General features: G+C 42.6%; 1 protein-coding gene across 1 annotated transcript in view; it reads right to left on the bottom strand.

Moving 5' to 3' along the window:
- Positions 1-3710: 3710 nt before the first annotated feature.
- Positions 3711-21782, bottom strand: part of dgki (diacylglycerol kinase, iota) — a 74339-nt gene continuing 56267 nt past the window's right edge. The window contains exons 18-33 of the mRNA XM_080491846.1: positions 20123-20196; positions 19843-19954; positions 19675-19761; positions 18583-18695; positions 14438-14538; positions 13887-13966; positions 13599-13643; positions 11982-12051; positions 11620-11660; positions 11410-11534; positions 10366-10391; positions 9856-9893; positions 9260-9380; positions 5754-5790; positions 5520-5619; positions 3711-4389 (exon numbers count right to left, since the gene is read on the bottom strand). Coding sequence (XP_080347972.1) covers positions 4285-4389; positions 5520-5619; positions 5754-5790; positions 9260-9380; positions 9856-9893; positions 10366-10391; positions 11410-11534; positions 11620-11660; positions 11982-12051; positions 13599-13643; positions 13887-13966; positions 14438-14538; positions 18583-18695; positions 19675-19761; positions 19843-19954; positions 20123-20196 — 1275 coding nt within the window. The 3' untranslated portion in view covers positions 3711-4284. The remainder of the gene's footprint in view (positions 4390-5519; positions 5620-5753; positions 5791-9259; positions 9381-9855; positions 9894-10365; positions 10392-11409; positions 11535-11619; positions 11661-11981; positions 12052-13598; positions 13644-13886; positions 13967-14437; positions 14539-18582; positions 18696-19674; positions 19762-19842; positions 19955-20122; positions 20197-21782) is intronic.

Below are 21782 nucleotides of genomic sequence, written 5' to 3'. Positions count from 1 at the left end.
GCACAAAGTGAAGGGAAACATTTCTATATCGCTTTTTTTTTAATTGTTTTTTATGATTATATAGCTGCACTAAAACGTCCTCAAACGCTCCAAACGTATGAAAAAGTGTGTAAACTTTCCCCTGGAAGCTGGAATGCCCTGTGGACATTTAACTGCACTCCAACACAAAGTGTGTTTGCGTGAAGAGGAAACTCCCGCCGTGACTCAGTTTGACTTCACAGCCGCCGGAGGAATCTCTGCCAATGGCAACGCCAGACGTCTGTCTGCACGCCGTCATGTGGGCGGAAGTTCAAACCCTCTTTAGGTCAAAGGGCACATTACGTTGTGTGTTGAACGAGCCTCTTCCCTGCAGCAGGTTTCTCAAGGTTTATGAGTCAAAGTGTGACAGGAAGTTTCACAGTAACGTGTGGCTGCTTGTCGCACTGCTCTGAAATATTTGCATGATTAAGTTACAGACAAAAACTTCACAACCACTAGAAATAGAAATGATTCACATGAGAAAAACTACCAGCTCTTAAAGTTCTTAAAAGTGCTTTTAAAAGGCATTTTTCTAAACTTAAAGGCCAAAGCTTTAATGATCAGTGTTTTATAAAGCTTTTATTTTCTAAACCAAACCAGAAATAGATTCACTTCACGACTAAACATAATAATAAAGTTGTGTAAACTAATTGAAAGAGATGTTTTCAGCATTGTGTGTTTTTGTTGTGTCTTATATTTAAAATTCGACTTTCTTGTGAATATTTTTGAATAATTTCAGGAAGTGGAACTCCTCAGCACGTAATAGAAATTTGGCAAAAGTTTCAACTTTGACTTAAATTCCAAAAAAGCAAATAATTCAAGAGTAAAACTAGGATTAGTTTCATTAAAACAAACATTTTATCAGTGAATTTGTTGTAGTTGTGATTGAGATGCATTCTAATGATCACATAAGGTTCAGAATCAGTGGCAGTCGACTATATTTGGGGACTTTCTGGCTTTTTCAAATTAAAATGTAGCTTTATTAGCGGGAAAAGTTGTGGTTATTGAATATTGAAATGGTACAAAAGAATTGTCCTTGGTTTCATGTGTGTACTCTAGTACTTTTCTTCAGTTCTTATGTTTGTGTACTTACCAAATAGACTTCTTGATATAATTCTTAAATCTTAACATTTGCCGGCGACAGTCGGTCGGTTGACGTTTCTTTAAGTCGAAACTAAAACCAAATTCGCCTCTTTTGCGTCTAAACGTTTACGAACGGCTTCAGCGGCGACTGCAGGAACGATCCTGAGCACCAAATAAAAGAGAGGAGACAAAACAACAGCGTCACATCGTCTTTTAACAAAACAAACTTCAAGTAATCCCATCTTCATCATCATCATCATCATCATCATCATCATCATCATGATCATCAGCAGAGAAATAAAAGAAAATACAAAAAGCGACAAATAAAAATAAACATCCAACACTTGCCCGAAACTCTGGAAGAAACTCAAGTGTAAATCATTTCAAACTATAATAATTTAATAGTTTAAACAACAATAATGCCTTTTTTTTATTTTTTTATGTCTTTACCAGAAAATAATCCCGAAGAGGTAAGAAACGGCCATGCAGTGTGTGTGTGTGTGTGTGTGTGTGTGTGTGTGTGTGTGTGTGTGTGTGTGTACACAATGTAATCCCCGTTCACACAGTCTCCCCCCGCTGCTCTCTCCCCCTCCCTCCACGTCGACGTGGAGCCATGGCAGAATCCCGCGGCACCAGAAACCCCTCAGGAGAAACGACTTAAAGCAAAATCAGACTCGTGACTCGGTTTCACTGTTGTGTGACGAATAAAAGACTCGACTTGATTCAGACAAGAAACCAGGAAAAGTTTGGATTAAACGCCGTTAGAAAAGTGAGACTGTTGGAATGAAGTGGGCCGCTGATTTGCAAGTATTTCTTGACGAAGTCACCAAATTTACATTTCTTCCTTTTTCCCTCAAACTAATAATTGTGAATTGTTCAAAAAAAAAATAATAAATCAGATTATACATGTTTGGACGCCTCCAGCAGAATAATCTTTTCTCTCCAGTCGGTTCTCCTGACTCGTGACTTTAACTTTAAAATATGATCAACTTAAAAAGTTCAATAAGGGTCTTTTTGTTTCAAACGATACCACAGGAAGCAGAACTTTGTTCTCACTGGACAAAGTTTCAGACAAAGCAGTAAGACGTTTGTCTCATTTGGAGACTTTTTAAGGTAGAAACAGTGAAATCTGACTTTGATCTGAACGTGTTTTATGTCGATTTCAAACCTTTAAAATACTGCATTTACTTCAATTCAATGAATGCCCCGGAAAGAGTTCACACACACACACACACACACACACACACACACACACACACACACACACACACACACACACACACACACACACACACACACACACACACACACACACGTTTCATGCTTCGTCTTGCAAATTTACCCACAAAAGTTTTCAATGACTGTAAAATATCTCTACAAAATAAAACAAACAGGGGAGCAGTTTTCTTCACATGGTCTTATTGGTTAATCTGGTTAACTTCCTCTCCAGCGTGGAGGAAACACCCCTCTGAACTGTAAAACGTATGATGGGTCTGTTAGTCGCTATGGTTTGTTTTGGAGTTCCTGAAACTTGTGAACACTTTCAAATCTATTACAATAGAAACTGTCGAGAAATCCAGAAAATAAAAACATCCATAAAAATGACATTCGCGTGGTGTTTTTAACTAAATATGGAGCAAATTGTTGAACTTTTGAATGAATTAGAAAGTCTTCCGTTGTTTTTTTTTAAAGCACGTTTCCAATAACCGAATCCACCAAATGTAAAATAAACGAGTGAAATCGCTCGTGGTGTAACACCGGATCATTAAAGCTGTAAACGTCTGTGATTTCTCAGTTTAGTTTGCTGCCCCCTGCAATGCCTCCAGCACCTCCAAGCGCTTTATAAAACGGCTCTCGTTTAACAGCTTATATCAAAAAAACAAACGGCGGCGTCAGTGCGTCAACGTTCCTGCGCCGCAAAGAAAAGAGACTCAGAACAACAAGACAATCATAAACCTCAAGCAGCGCTGAAGTAAAACTGCACATTCGATACTCCCCGGTGCAAAACGAGTCGACGAGGATGGAGACATTAATGTAATGTAAAGCATTCATAGAGAAACGCAAAATAAACAAGACGTCGTCTTTTCATATTGCATCGAATATGGCTCAGATTCTTCTCTCTTTATCAAGGAATGCTGCAAACACACACACACACACACACACACACGCACACACACACGCACGCACACACACACTCTACATGAAGCCTTGTCGCACGCAGACACCCACGCAGTAAATATTTGACTGAAAGAAACAGATTTTTACAAACGGACTTGATCTTTCTCTGCTGCCGGGACTCGGCTGAACGTCTTGGTCGGTTTGTTCTGGTCCCGTCTCACCGTTCAGTCAAGTTTCAGTCTTTTCCCCACAGATTTCAAATATTCGGGTCAGCTGTGGGGGCCAATCGGCTTTCACACATTATGAGAAGAAAAAAAAATAAATAAAAAAAAAAACACATTTCAATTGTAAAAACTCAAATTGATTAAAAAATCTGATATTTTTTTATTCAGTTTTCTGGATTAACCATCTGAGATATCAGGGTTTTTTTGGAAAATGATTCCAGATTGAGTGTAAAAAGTGACTTTAAGACTAAAAATTCAGTTTCTAACGTCTGATTACCAGGATTCATGGAAACAGGTATTTTTTTGTGTGTAACAGGAAGTTCCTAAAGGAAATAAAAGAAGTTTGACCTGGAAAGTTGGTGTGTGAGTGTCGTGGCCGTTTCAACGGTTTTGCGCATAAACGAGGACGTGGGAACCAAAGGAAGCCGTTCATGTGTGGAAGTTTGAAGTGGTGGACGTTGTGTGACACTACGACAGTGTAATGTCTTTGGCACGCAGGTTTTCGGGGATAAACACAAAGTTAAACCTCTGACATGTTTATATTTCAAAGCTTCACGTTAAACACAGAATCCCTCCTCAGATAAACGACATGTGAATCTGATGTTTTCGTGGCGGCGGCGGCTCACTTGCGTCCCGAAACCGCTCCGAGTCCTCCGATCAGTCGATCAGCACAACCAATAAATAGAATATGAATAAATAAATACAAATAAATATTTGACCGGTGAGTCTGCCGTGCGGTGCTGCTGCGGCTGGAGGCGGAGCCTCCGCCGCAGCTCGGTGTGTCCGAGGACTCGAGTCCAGACTCGTTCAACCTTTTTCTCCTTCAGGGGCGGCGAGCGCCTCACACGGCCGTCTCCAGGTCCTCGTGGGGGGGCGGAGTCTGTGTGGAGCTCAGGTAGGTGGCCAGCTCCGAGTCTCCGTCCGCTTGGTCCGCCGGCGTTTTCCCCTGAAGCGCACAGACACACGTCACAGCAGGAGGTCAAACATACAGCCAAACGGCCGACTGGGGGTCTGAGCTGACCCGCTGGGGTTCAGGTGTGACCCGCAGAATGTTCTTACAATGGGTATAACATTTTAAATGACCACTTACTGAAAAAGTAGCGGCTGTTTTTTTTAATAAAGTTGCACGATACTGAAGCTCAGAGTGACATCGGAGGCTAGCTAGCGTCTTAGCATAGCAGCATTAGCTTTGAAACTTTAAGGCCCGGTTTCCTTGGCAACGGTTTTATAAAAGTTTCACGTTCACACAGCAACACTTTTAAAATGTCAACTGCAGAAACGCTGAAACCGATGTAGTTTTCATGTTGGGCCACTAGTTGGCACCGTTTGTTTTTGTGATGAAACCACACACACGTAGCAGAGAACAACGCGCTCTAAACATGAACAACAGGAGAACGCTGACATTCTGGTGGAGAGACGACCAAGATGGATTGTTTATTACGGTGACTGTCAAAATAAAAGTACCAAGTCCCAGGAGAAGCTGGACTGGGAGTCACGACGCGGCGGAGGAATCGTTTGTTCTTATTGTCCAGCGACTGAGCATGTGCAGAACAACTAGTTACTACGGTTGTGGTGCTTCAGCAGCGCTTCAGAAAAGTTGTATTTTCACCGTCTACACAGAGCCGGCGCTAGAATCAGAACCGGAGCCGTTGTCAAAAAGTTGCGCTTTGGATAATCTACATTAAATCTGATGAAAAGGCTCCAGCTGTAGAGGCACCAAGTGGTGAAGGTGTTCGCACTCCTTGGGTTTCTGGGGGGTTTGCATGTTCTCCAGGTGCTGTGGTTTCCTCTCAAACGGTTTCAGGTGAATTAAAGACTCTGATCAGCAGGTCACATCAATATCCTCATTTGTTTTGACTGGAGTTGCTATGACGACGCCTCACATCATAGAGTAAAATCAATAAATCAAAACTTTATTCCTGCAGACACCCTGGACTGTGTGTGTGTGTGTGTGTGTGTGTGTGTCACGCCCAGTATCTGCTCAACTCGGTGGATCATTCACACGTCACTCCGGCTCTCGTGTGACTCGTCAGGATTTACAGGAAACGTGACGACTGCTGAGAAAAACCCGCCTACCTGGAAGTTCGTCTTGTGCAGCGACGCGCCGGCCTCCACCAGCAGCCGACACACCGCGTGCTGCTTCTCCGAGGCCGCCTTATGCAGGGCCGTTTCCCCTCTGCACGCACGCACACACACACACACACACACACACACACACACAAGAATGTGTAAAACCGACGACACACACTAAATGAGTCAAATTTAAACCATATTTAAAGCAAATCTTCCCAGACAGTAAATGCAACGTACTTCTCCCGGTCTGTTAGATCCAGAAGAACCTTTGAGCCTGAACAAAGAGAAACAGGAGAAACTGAAAACACAATAGTGATGTGAGAAAACACATTTAAAGGATTTACTTCTTCTCCTCCTGGTCCTGCAGGTTGGATCCAGTGGATCAGGTGTGACTCCGCAGGAGGCTGATAATAATCTTTCATCACAATCAGAGACATAATATAACGGCGTGCGGGCCAGAGCTCAGACCGAGAAGCCACATACGGTCTGATGAAGGTCAGATTAGATTTATGGAGATTTCGTGATGATTTAAATTCTTTGTTGTTCACATAAGAGATTATTAGGGCGCGTTCACATTCCCTGTTCGATCTGGATCAGAGTTCTCTTCAGGGAGCTTCTGGGAAAAAACGGTTTTGCTTGAACGCTCCCCTGAAATCCCCTTGATACCATCGACGCAAACGGTCTTTCAAGCAGGCGGAGCGAGAGGACAAGACAAAGAGCGCAATGTATTCTGGGTATAAAACAAACAAAGCTAACCGCGGGAATTAGAAAAAGCAGAAAGAAAAAGTTGGTAATTATCTTGTGGTCAGACGGGGAGTAGAGAGGAAGAAGTAGTGAGGAAGACTCTCATTGATCTCTGGTCTGAAGACTATATATCGCAGTTGTTTGGCTGCACTTATTTTAATGCTCCGAGGACGTCCGGTCGTGGAGGAGGCATAGCGACTGTTTATAAGCAACATTTCAATTGTCAACAAATCATTTCAACTAAATCTTATTCCAGCTTTGAGATGAACTCCTTGGAGCTGGGCTCTGTCCCCCCGACGCTCTGCACGGTTATATAAAGACCGCCTCAATATAACAAAGACTTTATTGGTGACTTCGCTGATTCTTTGGTTATTTAGAAATAACGCCTAAATATGACTTATGTGAGTTTTAATGGTTGGGGATTTTAATATCCACGTTTGTTGCCCTAAGAAGCCGCTGGACAGAGACTTTTTACATCTACTCTTTTAATCTTGTACAGTCTGTGTCCGGCCCCACGCAAGAACAGGGACATACCCTGATCACATACATTGATCTTGTTTTGTCACATGGATTTATTCCCTGTAACCTAAAAGTCTGTGATGCAGCGTTCTCTGACCACACGCCTGTTGTTTTTGATGTGCCTCTCCTCTGTCATAAGGTTAAAGCTCGCACTCCAGTGCTTCCACTTCAGCGCAGTCTTCCACTGCCTTTGAAACATGTAACAGCCCAACTAACCTCCTGGCCTTTAATTCAGATGTAGAGGCACTGGCCTCCCACTTGGACTCATCCTGTCGAGCTGTTTTAGATGTTGTGGCTCCGCTAAAAACAACATGAACCTGAGCCATGGATTGATTAAACCACTGCCAGACAAGTGTGCAGGAGAGCTGAGCGTAAGTGGAAGAAGGATAAGTTACAGGTGTCCTTCCAGATGTTGAGGAACAGCTGGCGCTCTTATCAGAGAACGGTGAAAACTGCAAAAGCCAAATATTTGTCTGATATCATCTCCAACTGTCACGATCCTCGTGTTTTTTTTAAAACCGTAAACTCTGTTCTCAATGCTCCACAACCGGCCTGGAGAACTCCTCAGAGGTGAGTGAGAGCTCCCGGAGCTACTTCACTGATAAGGTTGTGGACATTAGGGCCCTCACTAACAGTCCTGCTTATAACCCCTCTACCTCTGTCACATGCCCTGCTGAGTTAGAGCAGTTTGATCCGGTCAGCCAGCCTTATCTAACAGAGATCATTGGCCATATGAAGCCTGCTGGATCCCCCAATGATCCAGTTCTACCTCGTCTTTTTAAAGAGCTTCTTCCCACGTTGGCACCGTTTATCCTCAACATTCTAAATAGCAGTTTGGTGAATGGGAGTGTACCGATGAGTTTTGAGCATGCAGTGGTGACACCATTGATTAAGAAGCCTGGCTCAGACCCCTCTGTGCTCGCAGATTTCAGGCCCATCCCCAAGCTTCCTTTCCTTTCTCAGGTTTTGGAGAAAATTATTTATCATCAGCTAAAGTCCTTCTTGGATGAGCACAACATTCCGGAGGTGTTTCAGTCTGGGTTTAAAACCCTTCACAGCACTGAGTCGGCACTGTTGAAGGTTTTTAATGAGCTCTTCCTGGCCACAGACTCTGGTTGCTTTGTTACTCTGGTTCTGTTGGACCTTACAGCTGCCTTGGACACAGTGGACCATCAGATCCCCCTGTCTCGTCTGGAGACCATGGTGGACATAAGGGGCAGTGCTTTAAACTGGTTCAGATCATATTTAGCGGATAGGAGTTACTGTGTCCGTGTTGGAACCGTAGAGTCCTCCGCAGCACCTCTTCCATGCCTCAAGGCTCTATACTTGGGCCTCTTCTATTCTCCCTCTACCTACTTTCCCTTGGATCGATTCTCCGGAAACATGGCATCGCTTTTCATTTTTATGCTGACGTCAGCCACATTTATGTTCCTGTGAAAAGACCGAGGTCATGTTGTTTGGGCCCAGAGATTCCACCAAGGTTCATGTCGATCTGGGTCCTCTAAGGCAACAATTAACGCACTCGGCCAAAGATCTCTCGGCGTCAGACTGAACTCTGATCTTAAATTCGATCTACAAATTAAATCAGTGGTCAAGTCCAGCTTTTTACAGTTAAGACAACGAGCCAAAGTGAAACCTTTCCTGTCCTTGGATCATTTTGAGATTTTAATCCCTGCTTTTATTACCACTCGCTTAGATGTGATGCACTTTACGTTGGGCTCAGCCAGTCTTCACTCTCACCTCTTCAGCTGATCCTAAATGTCGCTGCTCGACTTTTAACAAGAGCCAAAAAACATGAGCGCATCACACCAGTTTTATCATCGGTTCACTGGCTCCGTGTTCGTTTTAGGATTGATTTTAAAATTCTTTTATTTGTTTTTAAATGTCTTCCTGGCCTCGCCCCACATCATTTGTCCGACCTGCTCCGGCCGTACACTCCCTCGTGGTCTCTCAGGTCGGCAGATCAGTCATTGTTGTTTGTCCCGAGGACCAAGAGGAAGCAGAGAGGTGATTGTGCCTTTTCAGTCGCAAGCCCAAAATTGTGGAATGACTTGCCTCTGCACATCAAACAGGCTGACTCACTTCCTGTTTTTAAAACATCTCTAAAAACACCTTTTCTCTCTGGCTTTGAACTCAGTCTGAGAGGTTGACTTTTATTGTTTTTAACATTTTTACTTATTTTTATTGCTTTATTTTGTTTTTATTGTTCTTTCTGTGTACAGCACTTTTGTCTGTGTACAGCACTTTGACACACTGTGTTGTTTTTAAAGTTCTCTATATATAAAGTTAGTAGTAGTAGTAGTTTGTTGCTACCCATTAGCCATGAGCTAACTAGCCTAGCCGCACGGGCTATAGTAGCAGGTCTTCTGGCTTCGGTCTCGACCAATCAGTGAGCTGTTTCTTCTTTACTTCTCTGGTGAGCGCCGCCCGACCCAAACGAAGAATGTGTGAAAAGCCCCGAAGAGCTGCTGCAGGTTCACCTTCTTTCACGATGTAGCTGACCAGCTCTGTGTGTCCGCTCTGCGAGGCGATGTGTAACGCCGAGCGGCCTCCGGAGTCTCGCACCAGCAGGTTGACGCCTCGTCGCACACACTCCGACAACTGCTCAAAATCAGAAACACATCGGGGTGAAAGAACGGAAACATTTTCCCCTCTACATAAACTTTAGACAAACTATTCATGATCCAGTCTGAGTAACTCAAACGTCCTCTTTCCTCTGGTTATTCTGGATTGAAGAAGGTTTGAACTCTTTAGTGTCAAATCGTGTTGTGTTGTTGTTTTGGTGTCGTTTTAATCAAACAGGCTGATGTATCAGTCATGGTACATCAGGCTCTGGGGGAAACACATTCACCTGAAACAAAGAGGCTTTCTGAAGCTGAAATAATTCCATGTGGTTTAAACTGGAGCTGATAAAAGGAAGAGAAGTCTTTAACAGGTAAAACTGGTTTTTATTGTGTGTGCGTGTGTGTGTGTGTGTGTGTGTGTGTGTGTGTGTGTGTGTGTGTGTGTGTGTGTGTGTGTGTGTGTGTGTGTGTGTGTGTGTGTGTGTGTGTGTGTGTGTGTGTTGGGACTTTACCATGGAAAGATCCCCTGAAGCAGCAGACGTCAGCAGCTCTGAAACACACACACACACACACACACACGGTGGATGAAATCATTCTTCTTTTCTACTGAAGACCTGTTTTGTTCTGGCTGACGGCGACTAAAGAAGTTCAGATTTCTTTACGAGTGAAAAACACAACAAACTTAAACTTTATTCAGCTTTTCATCAGTCGGCACATTTTTCTGTTTCATTTTATTCTTTAATTGTAAAGCGGAATGTTGCTCACGTTTTGAACCTGCTTTTAACATTTAAAGTTATCTAATGTTAATAATGACGTGAGAATAACTAAAACATGTTTCTGAGTGAATCAGATCAGGATTCTTAGTGTGTGTGTGTGTGTGTGTGTGTGTGTGTGTGTGTGTGTGTGTGTGTGTGTGTGTGTGTGTGTGTGTGTGTGTGTGTGTGTGTGTGTGTGTGTGTGTGTGTGTGTGTGTGTGTGTGTGTGTGTGTGTGTGTGCGTGCGTGTGTGCGTGCGTGTGTTACCTTGTTCATCAGCTGTCAGCGGAGTCCTGCAAAAAGATATTAGAGAAGACATTCATATTTGAATGAATGAATGAATGAATGAATGAATCAATGAATGAATGAATGAATGAATGGTTTATTTCAGTTACAGATACAACATTTCTTATTTTGTGCCGTCAGCTTATAATGCTGAAAAGTTCACAAACGTTTATAATTTCTGTAGCTGAAATGTGTCTCGGCTTATTTTTGCGTCTCCCTTAAGAATCCATCAAGGACCCCAGTGATACAAGAGAGAAGAAAAGCCTAACAGAGGCAATACAAAAGAAAGAAAACAAGAACTTACTCTGAGTTATTCTTCCTAATCATTTCCGATTTCAGTCTTTTTTCATTGTTACAATTAATTATCTTACATTTTAATGTTTTTTTTGAAGCACAACAAAGATTTAGACAGTTGTACGTCGTCATTCAGTCCATTCCATAACGTGACTCCCAAAATTGAAACACATCAGTTGTCAACAATTCTTTTATGTCTGGTCCTGAGCAAAATAAATTCATATCATCTGCAAATATTATAAATTTCAAAGTATTAAATGTTTTATAGATATCATTCAAATAAAGTATAAATAACTTAGGTGCCAATACAGAACCTTGTGGAACATCAGATGTCACGTTTCTATAAAGTGAATGTATTTGATCTAGAAGAGAGAATAAAACTTAATTTGAGGACCGCTGGTGGTTAATAAAATATAATTTAAAAAAATAAGTAAATAACTGAAATATTTTAGTATTTGTCAAATTTGTGACTCCAGTAAAAATGTTTTCATCTCTTCGTTGAAAAAACTCTTTTTAATCCTCTTCAAGGAGTTTAAAATTCATTGAGTTTAAAATTAATCTGCCAATTTACTCTGCTTCATATTAAAACTTAGAATAACAGTTTTTTTGCTGTTAAAATAACTGACAATTAATTCAAACTGTTGAAACATGAAACAGGTGGTTTTAGTCGATCTCTAATCAGAAAGCAGAGATGACGGAGGAGTTTAAAGCGCCGCTATGAGGCGGGCGTACCCGGCTGTGGGCTCCACCACCAGGTCAGGCATCCCCGTGCAGGAGGCCTGGCTCACCACGGGGGCCTCGTGGTCCAGGATGAAGACCTCGTCCTGGCAGATCTCCGTCACGAAGTGGAGATGCTCCTGAAAAGCAGACGGAGGCGATGAACTCTGGGGTGTTTCTACTGCTGCGGTGGAGAACGAGCTGCGAGAGGATTCGGCGTCTGACCTGAGCCTTGTCGATGCGATAGAATCGATCTGCCGACGTGGCTGCAGAGACGAAACACGAGAAAAGGTCTGAATCATAGAAACACCCCGGGGGGTCTGGAGTCGACTCATATCTCAAATTAATTTTTAGTACTTTGATGAAACGTGCTAAAAAAGGAAGAAGAGTTTTGATGGTAAACTGACATGATGAAGAGTTTCTCTGAGCGTTTCACTGCTTTGACAGATTCACATGTTCAACAAGGCTGCAGAAAGAAACATCAGCGTTCAGAGGAAACCTTTATTTCTATTTATAGTTTCTTTACTGAGCCTCTGGTGTTTAGTTCAGTTACAATATAAACATGTCGGCTAGTCAGTGTGACTCACAGTCCAGGAAGCTCCAGCTGGGAGACAGACGACTGCTGGAGCTGGTCCTGGGGACGCCTCGGCACTCGTCCTGGAGACACACACACACACACACACACACACACACACACACACACACGCACACACACACACACACGCACACACACACGCACGCACGCACGCACGCACGCATGCACGCACGCACACACACACACACACCTTTAACCTGCGATCTAAACCGAACATGATAGAGGAGGCGTCAGACTGAAGGCAGCTACAGACGGAGCAGGTGTGTGTGTGTGTGTGTGTGTGTGTGTGTGTGTGTGTGTGTGTGTGTGTGTGTGTGTGTGTGTGTGTGTGTGTGTGTGTGTGTGTGTGTGTGTGTGTGTGTGTGTGTGTGTGTGTGTGTGTGTGTGTGTGTGGTTCCAGGACAGAGAGACAGTGTGTTTATATTCAATCAATCCAGCAGATCTACTTCAGAAAACGTCTCATTCTGGTTAAACAGTTTGATTTAAAATATCTGGTGAGAAAAACTGTTGCTAGAAAACCTACAGAAACAAAGGCGATATTCTGAATGCAGAAACTTTAAAAATATAAAAAACACAATAAAAGAAAAGTGTGTGTATCTGTAAGGAGGATTTATACAAATAAATAAATAGGAGAATCAATTTAAAAACATGTACAACAATTTCTATACATTTTAATTCTTTCTGCCCCTTCAGACATGTTTAACTGGATATATGTGTTTTTATATATATATATATATATATTGTCATTGTATGTCATTGTATGTACAACAATGACATTAAAGTGATTGATTGATTGAATATAGATTATATATTTGTGTGGATGTATTTTCCTAAAATATAGATCGATTGAGTTATATCTGGTATAATTATTATAAGGCATTTATTTATATGTGAATATTTGTGTTTGTATGTAAAAAAAAAAATAAAAAATCTATATATTCTTCTTATATGTTTCTTCTTTTTCAAACTGGGTACATTAAGATTTAGTTGTTTCTTTACTTTTCTGTTTATCTTCCAATCTTTAGTTTATATATACTTATCAAACATTCAATTCATGTTTACCATCATCATCATCATCATCATCATCATCATCATCATCATCATCATCAATCATTTGTTGCATACTTGTTTGAAGAATAACTAAATAAATACTTCATATATAGTCTTTTTAGTTTTGCACTGAAGCTAATTAATAATTAAAAAAATTTGCGATTCCATTTATGGTAAAAATGTTTTGTTTGTTGTTTTAAAAGAAGGGCACAGTAATGGGTGTTTTTATATATAAGTTACATAATATTACTTTATATAATCAAACAGAGCTTGGATCCTCCTCACAAAGCCAACGTGAAGCTGGATTAAATATTATTTTCAACAGCTTTATGATTCTATAGCATCGGGACCGTCACAACAATAAATCCTTAAAAAGCCAATTAGATGCTTTTAAATTTAAAACAAGTGGTTAAGTCCAGGGCGAAAGCTGCTTGAAGGAGGGATGTTACCAGGTTATTTTCTCAGCATGCATTTCATTTCAAGCAGCAGCCACACACACAAAAAAAAAAATTGTTTATTTGTTTGTTTGTTGTCTCCCGCAGAATAGTGATCGATATACCTGATAGTGCACTCTGTGACCAGTAGATGGCGCCTGGTGCAAATCCTAGCAAGCACAGCAGACAGGTTCAAGGTTAACACACAGCCCAAGCATTTCCATCCAGAGAGCAGGCAGAAGAAAAGCTTCACACGGGTTTCATGAGACACACACACTCCCAGAGGAGCCGCTCGCTGATCGCTCTATAAATAACAGAGAGCGCAGACGTGATGCAGCATGAAATAATGATGAAAAGGGAAGAAACAGCGGAGGAGGAGGAGGAGGAGGAGGAGGAGGGTGATGAAGACTTGCCTCCTGCAGCCTGTCGATGTAGAGTCGGCACGTCTCCAGGTCGCAGTCGCCTCTCACCACCACGATGCCGACCGGGATGGCTAGAGAACACACACACACACACACACACACACACTGAGTCTCCGAGCGGCAGGAAAAGGAAGATTATGAGCTGTTTTAGTTTTTAGTTCCTCCTCACATGATTTATGAAAACCTTCTTCTATTTGAAGGAAACACTGACGGCTCTCTGCCTAACGTCTTTTAGCTTTTAGTCCGTAATCGCTCAAACTCTTTCGAGACGATCTTTCAGTGGACGGATGAAAGTTATGTGAGAGAACTGATAACATGCGGTTGAACATCTCTTCACCATCTCCATCATCAAACCTCCTAAATGGATGAAGACCAGACTGACAGCTGAAGGCTCATTTCATCACGTCTGATTCATCGTTGTTCATCGTCCTGCGAGGAGAGGAAGAGAGGAGGAAGGGAGGAGGAAGAGGAAGAGAGGAGGAAGAGAGGAGGAAGGGAGGAGGAAGAGGAAGAGAGGAGGAAGAGAGGAGGAAGAGCCTTACAGATGTCTCGCAGCCGCTCCTTGTCGTACTGCAGCCGGTCGTACTCCTGCAGACTGATGCGATTCACTCGCAGACGCAGACGATCAGGGACTGCATGAGGACTGTGGAGGGAGAGGAGGACACACAAGTGCATGTACGTGCACCCAACACACACACACACACACACACACACACACACACACACACACACACACACACACACACACACAGAGTTCAGACACAGCCCAGCATACAGCGAAACATCCATGCACACAGACGCACACAGACACACACACCACAAACTGAATCTGAGCTTTCACCACGGTTTTCCAACAGAACATTGAACTGACGTATGACCGTGTTCAGAAACGTTTCAGACGGCTGCAGCGTCACGAACCCATCCAGGGTCAGAGACGTCCCGCTGCAGCGTGACGGAGAACTTTGTGTTTGAGTTTGAGGCGGGAACACACATTTAAAGTCAATGTTTGTGGGCGGCGTTGCCTCGGAGGTTGTATGGAGGTGAAATGGGGGAGAGACAAACGGCCCGTCCACCACCCGGCCTCCACAAACTCAAACATCAAACTCTTACCTGACGACACAGAGAGGCAGTCAAATCGCACTGACGGGATTTTAACTCCTCGTGGTCAAAGCTGAAGCCTGACGTTAGGATGGGAGGCTTCGGGGTGGAGGAGGGTGGTGGTGGGGGGTGGGGGTGGGGGTGGGGGTGGTGGGGGGGGGGGGGTGGCGTACGTGAGGAGAGAGCCGAGGCTCGGTGCAGATTTAATCCAAGCAGAACGTGAAAGGACTGAAGCAGGCAGGAAGAACACGGAGACAAGAAGCAAACTGAGCAGGAGAGCTTCAGCATGCTGCTATTCTCTCTCTCTCTCTCTCTCTCTCTCTCTCTCGCTCTCTCTCTCTCTCACTCTCTCTCTCTCTCACTCATACACAGGTTCCACCAATACGAGTCCTGACACACTGCCTTTAACTACAGCTCTTCTTCTGCTCCCGTTACTTCAGGAATTAAAGAAAATAGCATTGAATTGTTTTTTATTTTCTGTTTTCTATTTTTACAATGAATGAAATAAATGAACTAAAAGCTAAAACTGCAGGAGTCTGACGCTCAGTTTCACAACATTTCAAGGAAAAACACGTAAAATTTGTGTTTTTGTTTCAGAAAAGTTTCGTTTTGAGGATGATGTCCGTTTCTATGGAAACGGAAACACTGAAAATGATGTAGTTTTCATGTTGGACCACTAGTGGGTGCTGCTGTTTGTTTTTGTACTTTTAAATATAATTTTAGCAACACTCAGTTAAAATTTGAAATGTGTAATCTTCAAAGTCATAATTAGTTACTGATTACATGTAAAAGTCTTGTAATTAGTTGGTGGCATTTATCCTAAAATAGCCTGTAAATTTTACACTAAAACTAATTTCATGATTAAACTTTGTCTTCATGACACTTAAAATACACTCAATTCTCAAATTAGCCTTTTCTCTTTATCAGGATTGATTTTGAAAAAGTTTAAATATGTCCCATAATGTCATATTATACAATCAATGACTTGTGAGAGAAATGTGATTTAAATGTAGATATTTTAAATTAGTAAATTAAATCAAATGCAACTGAAGTAAGGTGGTGAAATTAAAATTCAGATTGAAGAGTTAATAACTGTGGACAGAATTGATCAGTTTTTGAAACTCTTGACCTGAGAAGGAAACACCTGGAGAGTATTGGTGGAACCTGATTGGACGAGAGGGCGTGACATCATGAAGTGGGCGGGGTCTCACACACAGCAACAGTCTGAGGTACTTACACAGAGAAGGAGTCGGGGGGAGCAGAGAGGCGGCGCAGATCAGCTGCACACACCTTCTGAATACTACACACACACACACGCACGCACGCACGCACACACCCACACACACATACACACACACACACACACACACGCACGCACGCACACACACACACACACACACACGCACACACACACACACACAGGAGAGGAGGATCGATGGCAGTGAGGAGGATGAGAGGTTAAAAAAAGGAGATGAAGGAGGCAAGTTAAGTGACAGTAAAAAATTAAGAGGTTGAGAAAGACAAGCAAAGAAGGTAAATAAAGAAAGGGAGGAAAAAAGAGAAGAGTTTAGAGCAACAAATAGAGGACAGAAAGAGCGAGAGAAGTAAAGAAATTGAGAAGGATGACAAGGTGAGCAAATTAGATGAGAGGAAATGAAGGAAATGAAGAAAAGAGGAAACAGTTGAAGGAGAAAGGAAAAACAGGAGAGAAGGAGAAAAGGATGAGAGCAAAACAAAAGAGGAGATCATAATGAAAAAAAGGAGGAGGGGAGATAAAGGAGAAGAAAAAGGTGAAAAAGGGAGAAAAGAGGAGAAGAGAAGGTAAAAATGATTAAAAAAAACGAGTGGATCCCAGCGAGCGTTGGAGGGAAGGAATGAGGGAAGACGAAAAGAAGAAGAGGAACAAACGGAGAAAAGCCCAGAGGTCAGTAGACAAACAAACAGCAGAGCACAACGTCCAGCACAGACACTACTGACAATACAGACTAACTACTGACTGTAACTACTGACTGTAGCTCCAGACTGTAGTTACTGACTGTAACTACTGACATTAACTACTGACTGTAACTACTGACATTAACTACTGACTGTAACTACAGACTGTAACTACTGACTAACTACAGATGGTAACTAATGACTGTAACTACTGACTGTAGCTACTGACTGTAGTTACTGACTGTAACTACAGACTGTAACTACTGACATTAACTACTGACTGTAACTACAGACTGTAACTACTGACATTAACTACTGACTGTAACTACTGACTAGCTACAGACTGTAACTACTAACTGTAACTACTGAGTGTAACTACTGACTGTAACTACTGACTAGCTACAGACTGTAACTACTAACTGTAACTACTGAGTGTAACTACAGACTGTAACTAGTGACACTAACTAGTGACTGTAACTACAGACTGTAACTACTGACTAACTACAGATGGTAACTAATGACTGTAACTACTGACTGTAGCTACACACTGTAACTACTGACATTAACTACTGACTGTAACTACTGACTAGCTACAGACTGTAACTATTGACTGTAGCTGCAGACTGAAACTACTGACATTAACTACAGACTGTACCTGACTGTAACTACAGACTGTAACCACTGACACTAACTACAGACTGTACCTGACTGTAACTACAGAATGTAACTACTGACATTAACTACTGACTGTAACTACAGACTGTAACTACTGACATTAACTACTGACTGTAACTACTGACTAGCTACAGACTGTAACTACTAACTGTAACTACTGAGTGTAACTAATGACTGTAACTACTGACTGTAGCTACAGACTGTAACTACTGACATTAACTACTGACTGTAACTACTGACTAGCTACAGACTGTAACTACTAACTGTAACTACTGAGTGTAACTACAGACTGTAACTAGTGACACTAACTAGTGACTGTGACTACAGACTGTAACTACTGACTAACTACAGATGGTAACTAATGACTGTAACTACTGACTGTAGCTACACACTGTAACTACTGACATTAACTACTGACTGTAACTACTGACTAGCTACAGACTGTAACTATTGACTGTAGCTGCAGACTGAAACTACTGACATTAACTACAGACTGTACCTGACTGTAACTACAGACTGTAACCACTGACACTAACTACAGACTGTACCTGACTGTAACTACAGACTGTAACTAGTGACACTAACTATTGACAATAACTACTGACCTCCTCTCACATGCACACAGTCCATGTAGCTCATTACATTGTTACAGAAACAGAGTGACAGATATAACAACAGATAAACATGATAAACATGAGGAAAGGTCAGTGCTCGTGCGATGGAGGGAGTGTCAGTAACACATAGTGTCTGTCGGGAGCTGTTTACTTCTCCAGCACTGAATCGATAAAGTTGTGATCCGAGCGAGTGAAGAGGGAAACCACCGAGTGCCACGTGTCAGGAGAGAACCTGATCAACCTCACGCTCATCTAACTGGACCAACCGTCCATCCTCTGACTCAGTGTGTGTGTGTGTGTGTGTGTGTGTGTGTGTGTGTGTGTGTGTGTGTGTGTGTGTGTGTGTGTGTGTGTGTGTGACTCACTCGTTCAGCAGAGGCACGGAGGTGCGTCTCTTGCTCTTCTGGACCATGTTGGCCTGGTTTCGGAGCGAGATGCGGAGGGTTGACGGAGCCAGTCGACACGGCTCGCCATCAACCTGCACACAAACACGGAGCGCAGAAGAACCATTTACTGTATGCAAACATTTCAGTGATAAGAACAGTCACAGTGATTTACACCAACAAACTCCGGCTTTATGACGGAGGTCTCGTTCCCATGACAACGTTTCAATTGAAAACGCATCATTTTTGTTCGAGAAAAGTTTTGCGCTTGCACGCCAGTGTTCTGAAAACAATGTCTAGTTCTACAGCAGAAACACGGAAATCAATGGTGTTTTCATGTTGGGCCACGAGTGGGTGCAGCTATTTGTTTTATATATTGAAACCACACACACACACACGCAGCAGAGGACAATCCGCAAATACTGGGAGACCACGGACATTCTAGTGGACAGACGACCATGTTGGATTGTTGTTACAGTGACTGTCGACTATTAAACTACCAAGTCCAGGAGAATATGGACTGGGAGTCATGACACGACGGAGGAAACATTGTTCTTATCGTCCATCGACGATGTGCACAACTACTAGTTACTATGACCGTGGTGACCAGGACCAGGAGCAGAGTTTCAGAAAACCTGCGTCTATGCCCGTTTCCACGGCGACAGACCCCAAGAGTTTTCTGTGGCCCCGAGCACCGCCTACACAGGGCGCAATACAGATCATTCTTAAATAACAATGAAAACTCTACTGTGTCTTTCAAGTTCAGAACTACTCCTTAAAAGTATGTCACATGTTCAAGTTTTAAACAAGTTTAATTTTCTGTTTCTGTAAAAAGTAAAATTCTGTCTCATGTTGTGGAGTGATATTCTACATGTGGCGTCTGTGACGAAGCTGTAGGTGTAAAATGTAGAGTTTGAAATCACCTGTAAGATTATAATACACGTGATCATTTTGGATCTGTATTTAATTCTATTTTTATGTTAAGTTCTGCTTTTTATCTGTACATTTGCTGATCATTATTTTTGTAACTTTGATATAAGAGGGAATTATATCTGATTGGTTGCTTTGTGTCACCTGAACAGGTACGGTCTTGAAGGTTGTGAGGACGACCTCTCTGCACTGGTGCAGCCTCTCTCCATGACCTCCGACCTGCAGCGCGGCCTAGTGGACAGCAGCGGGAGTGACACTGTGAGACCCTGCCTGCTGTTTGATCATTTTATTGATCAGCTTCATTCTTCTCACCAGCGACGCCATGGTGAAGCCGATCACCTCGATGCAGCCGTCGTCGTGTCGCTGAGGTTCGAAGTCTCGATGGTCACCTGTGTTTCCCCACGGCATGGTGCCAGCACAGTACCTGGAACCAGAAGAGGACCGGGCCATGGAGCCAGAGCAGAGAAAACATGCAACCTCAACCTCCACACAATCTCCGCGCTCAACATGGAGGATTCTCTGAATAGAAAGACTAATAACTGGAGCTGTGTAGATGTTTCACCATGAAACAAACATTTGAAGCGGGCGGTACCTGGGGATGTTTAGAAAGACGATGCACTGGAACTTCAGCTCCTGGATCTTCGGCGTCAGATCTGTACCGTCACACTGTGAAAGAACATTTATTTCCATTGTGACACAGGATTATTTGCACACAATATTGCTGCAATGCCATTAGATCCATACACTCGTAACACTTAAAGCATGGGTTGTCAAAGTGCGGCCTGCGGGCCAATGGCGGCACGCAATGAATTACGGGTGTTACTTTAAATCCAACTCTGCATCGCTTTGAAAAGATGAATCTGTTCCGTGGTCTTTGGCGACATCTATAGGCAGCTCGGTCTAGGGCGAAGCCGTAATTACAGATGTGGCCTTTAGGGGCGCTGTGACTCACCAAATACACCAAAACACCAAATACACCTGCTCCTCGAGAAATCCAACACGTCACCGTATTAATCCTGATAGTATCAGTAGCTTCTGCAGCTCAACCTGGAGCATGTAGTCCGCGACTGTTGTGGTTATTAGGTTACTGTTGTTGGGGGCGAGGGGCATTATCGCTTTTCACAAATGTGCATCTTGCCCATCCGCACCTCAAAGCCCAGCCAGTGTTTTAGAATTTCCCCACTCTGGGTTAGGGTGTGACCCCTGTTTAAAGATAAAAAAAACTAAATAAATAAAATTTCGGGCCCCTTAAACGCCAGCCGGTGTGGATGATCAGACAAGAACGGTGCGTTTACATGAAACGGCGTTCCGGTGTGGACAGGCCCTTTTCCATATACCCTGAAATGGACTGCACACGGGACTGTTATTCCCAAATTTGACCGGAGAGGGCAGAAAACAATGTTTGCATTACAAGGTTTTTCAGGTTTTTTCACATTTTGCCCGGTTGAGCCTCCTTTATTAATTAAAATGTATTCACTGCAGATTACTGAATGCAGACCAATAAATACAAATCATAGAGATGCAACCTGGTCATTAAAATGATTACAAACAGGATTTTTTTTTTGTTAGTTCTTTCCATTTTCTTTCTTTGACGGCCCTGTCCAATGTCGGGTTCCTAAATTGGCCCTCAGCTATCAAAACTTTGAGAACCTCTGATTTGAAGTAAAAGATTTGAAGCATTTTTCAAACTTCAGTTAGACTCTATAGTTAAGAGATAATGTAAGTTTCAACATCTGAACAAAATGAAGGATAAAAAGCATCTCATTCTGGTATCTACTACTTATGTTTACACGCTTCTGAGCAAGAACAAAAACTTGTCATTCTCAGTTTTTACAGTTATTACACTACAATTTCAAAGCGGACAAAATATGCTGTTTGTGATTAGATTTGTCAGAAATGCAACAAATTCTCATCATATTGGAATTTATGGTCAGAACTTTTTCACGTCTTGGGGTTTTCTGAGGATAAATAACCGTTTAAAGGAAAAAAATCATGTTTTATTTGCTGTTTTGACCTCCGTTCAGGTCAGTGAGTGTCCAGAGTGTCGCTGTCCCTCGTTACTCTTTAATGTCTCACTGAAGGACGCAACGGCATGGCGGACACTGGAAGAGCAGTTGAAGGACGACCTTTTAATCACACGGCCGCCCGGACATGTCGACACGGAAGACGATACAGGCAGAGAGAGACAGAGAGAGAGATAGAGAGATAGAGAGACAGAGAGAGAGAGAGAGAGAGAGAGCGAGAGAGAGAGA

The sequence above is a fragment of the Lipophrys pholis genome (genome assembly GCF_963383615.2).
Source record: "Lipophrys pholis genome assembly, chromosome: 22".
Taxonomy (NCBI): domain Eukaryota; kingdom Metazoa; phylum Chordata; class Actinopteri; order Blenniiformes; family Blenniidae; genus Lipophrys; species Lipophrys pholis.
This window is presented reverse-complemented; position numbering and strand designations above follow the sequence as displayed.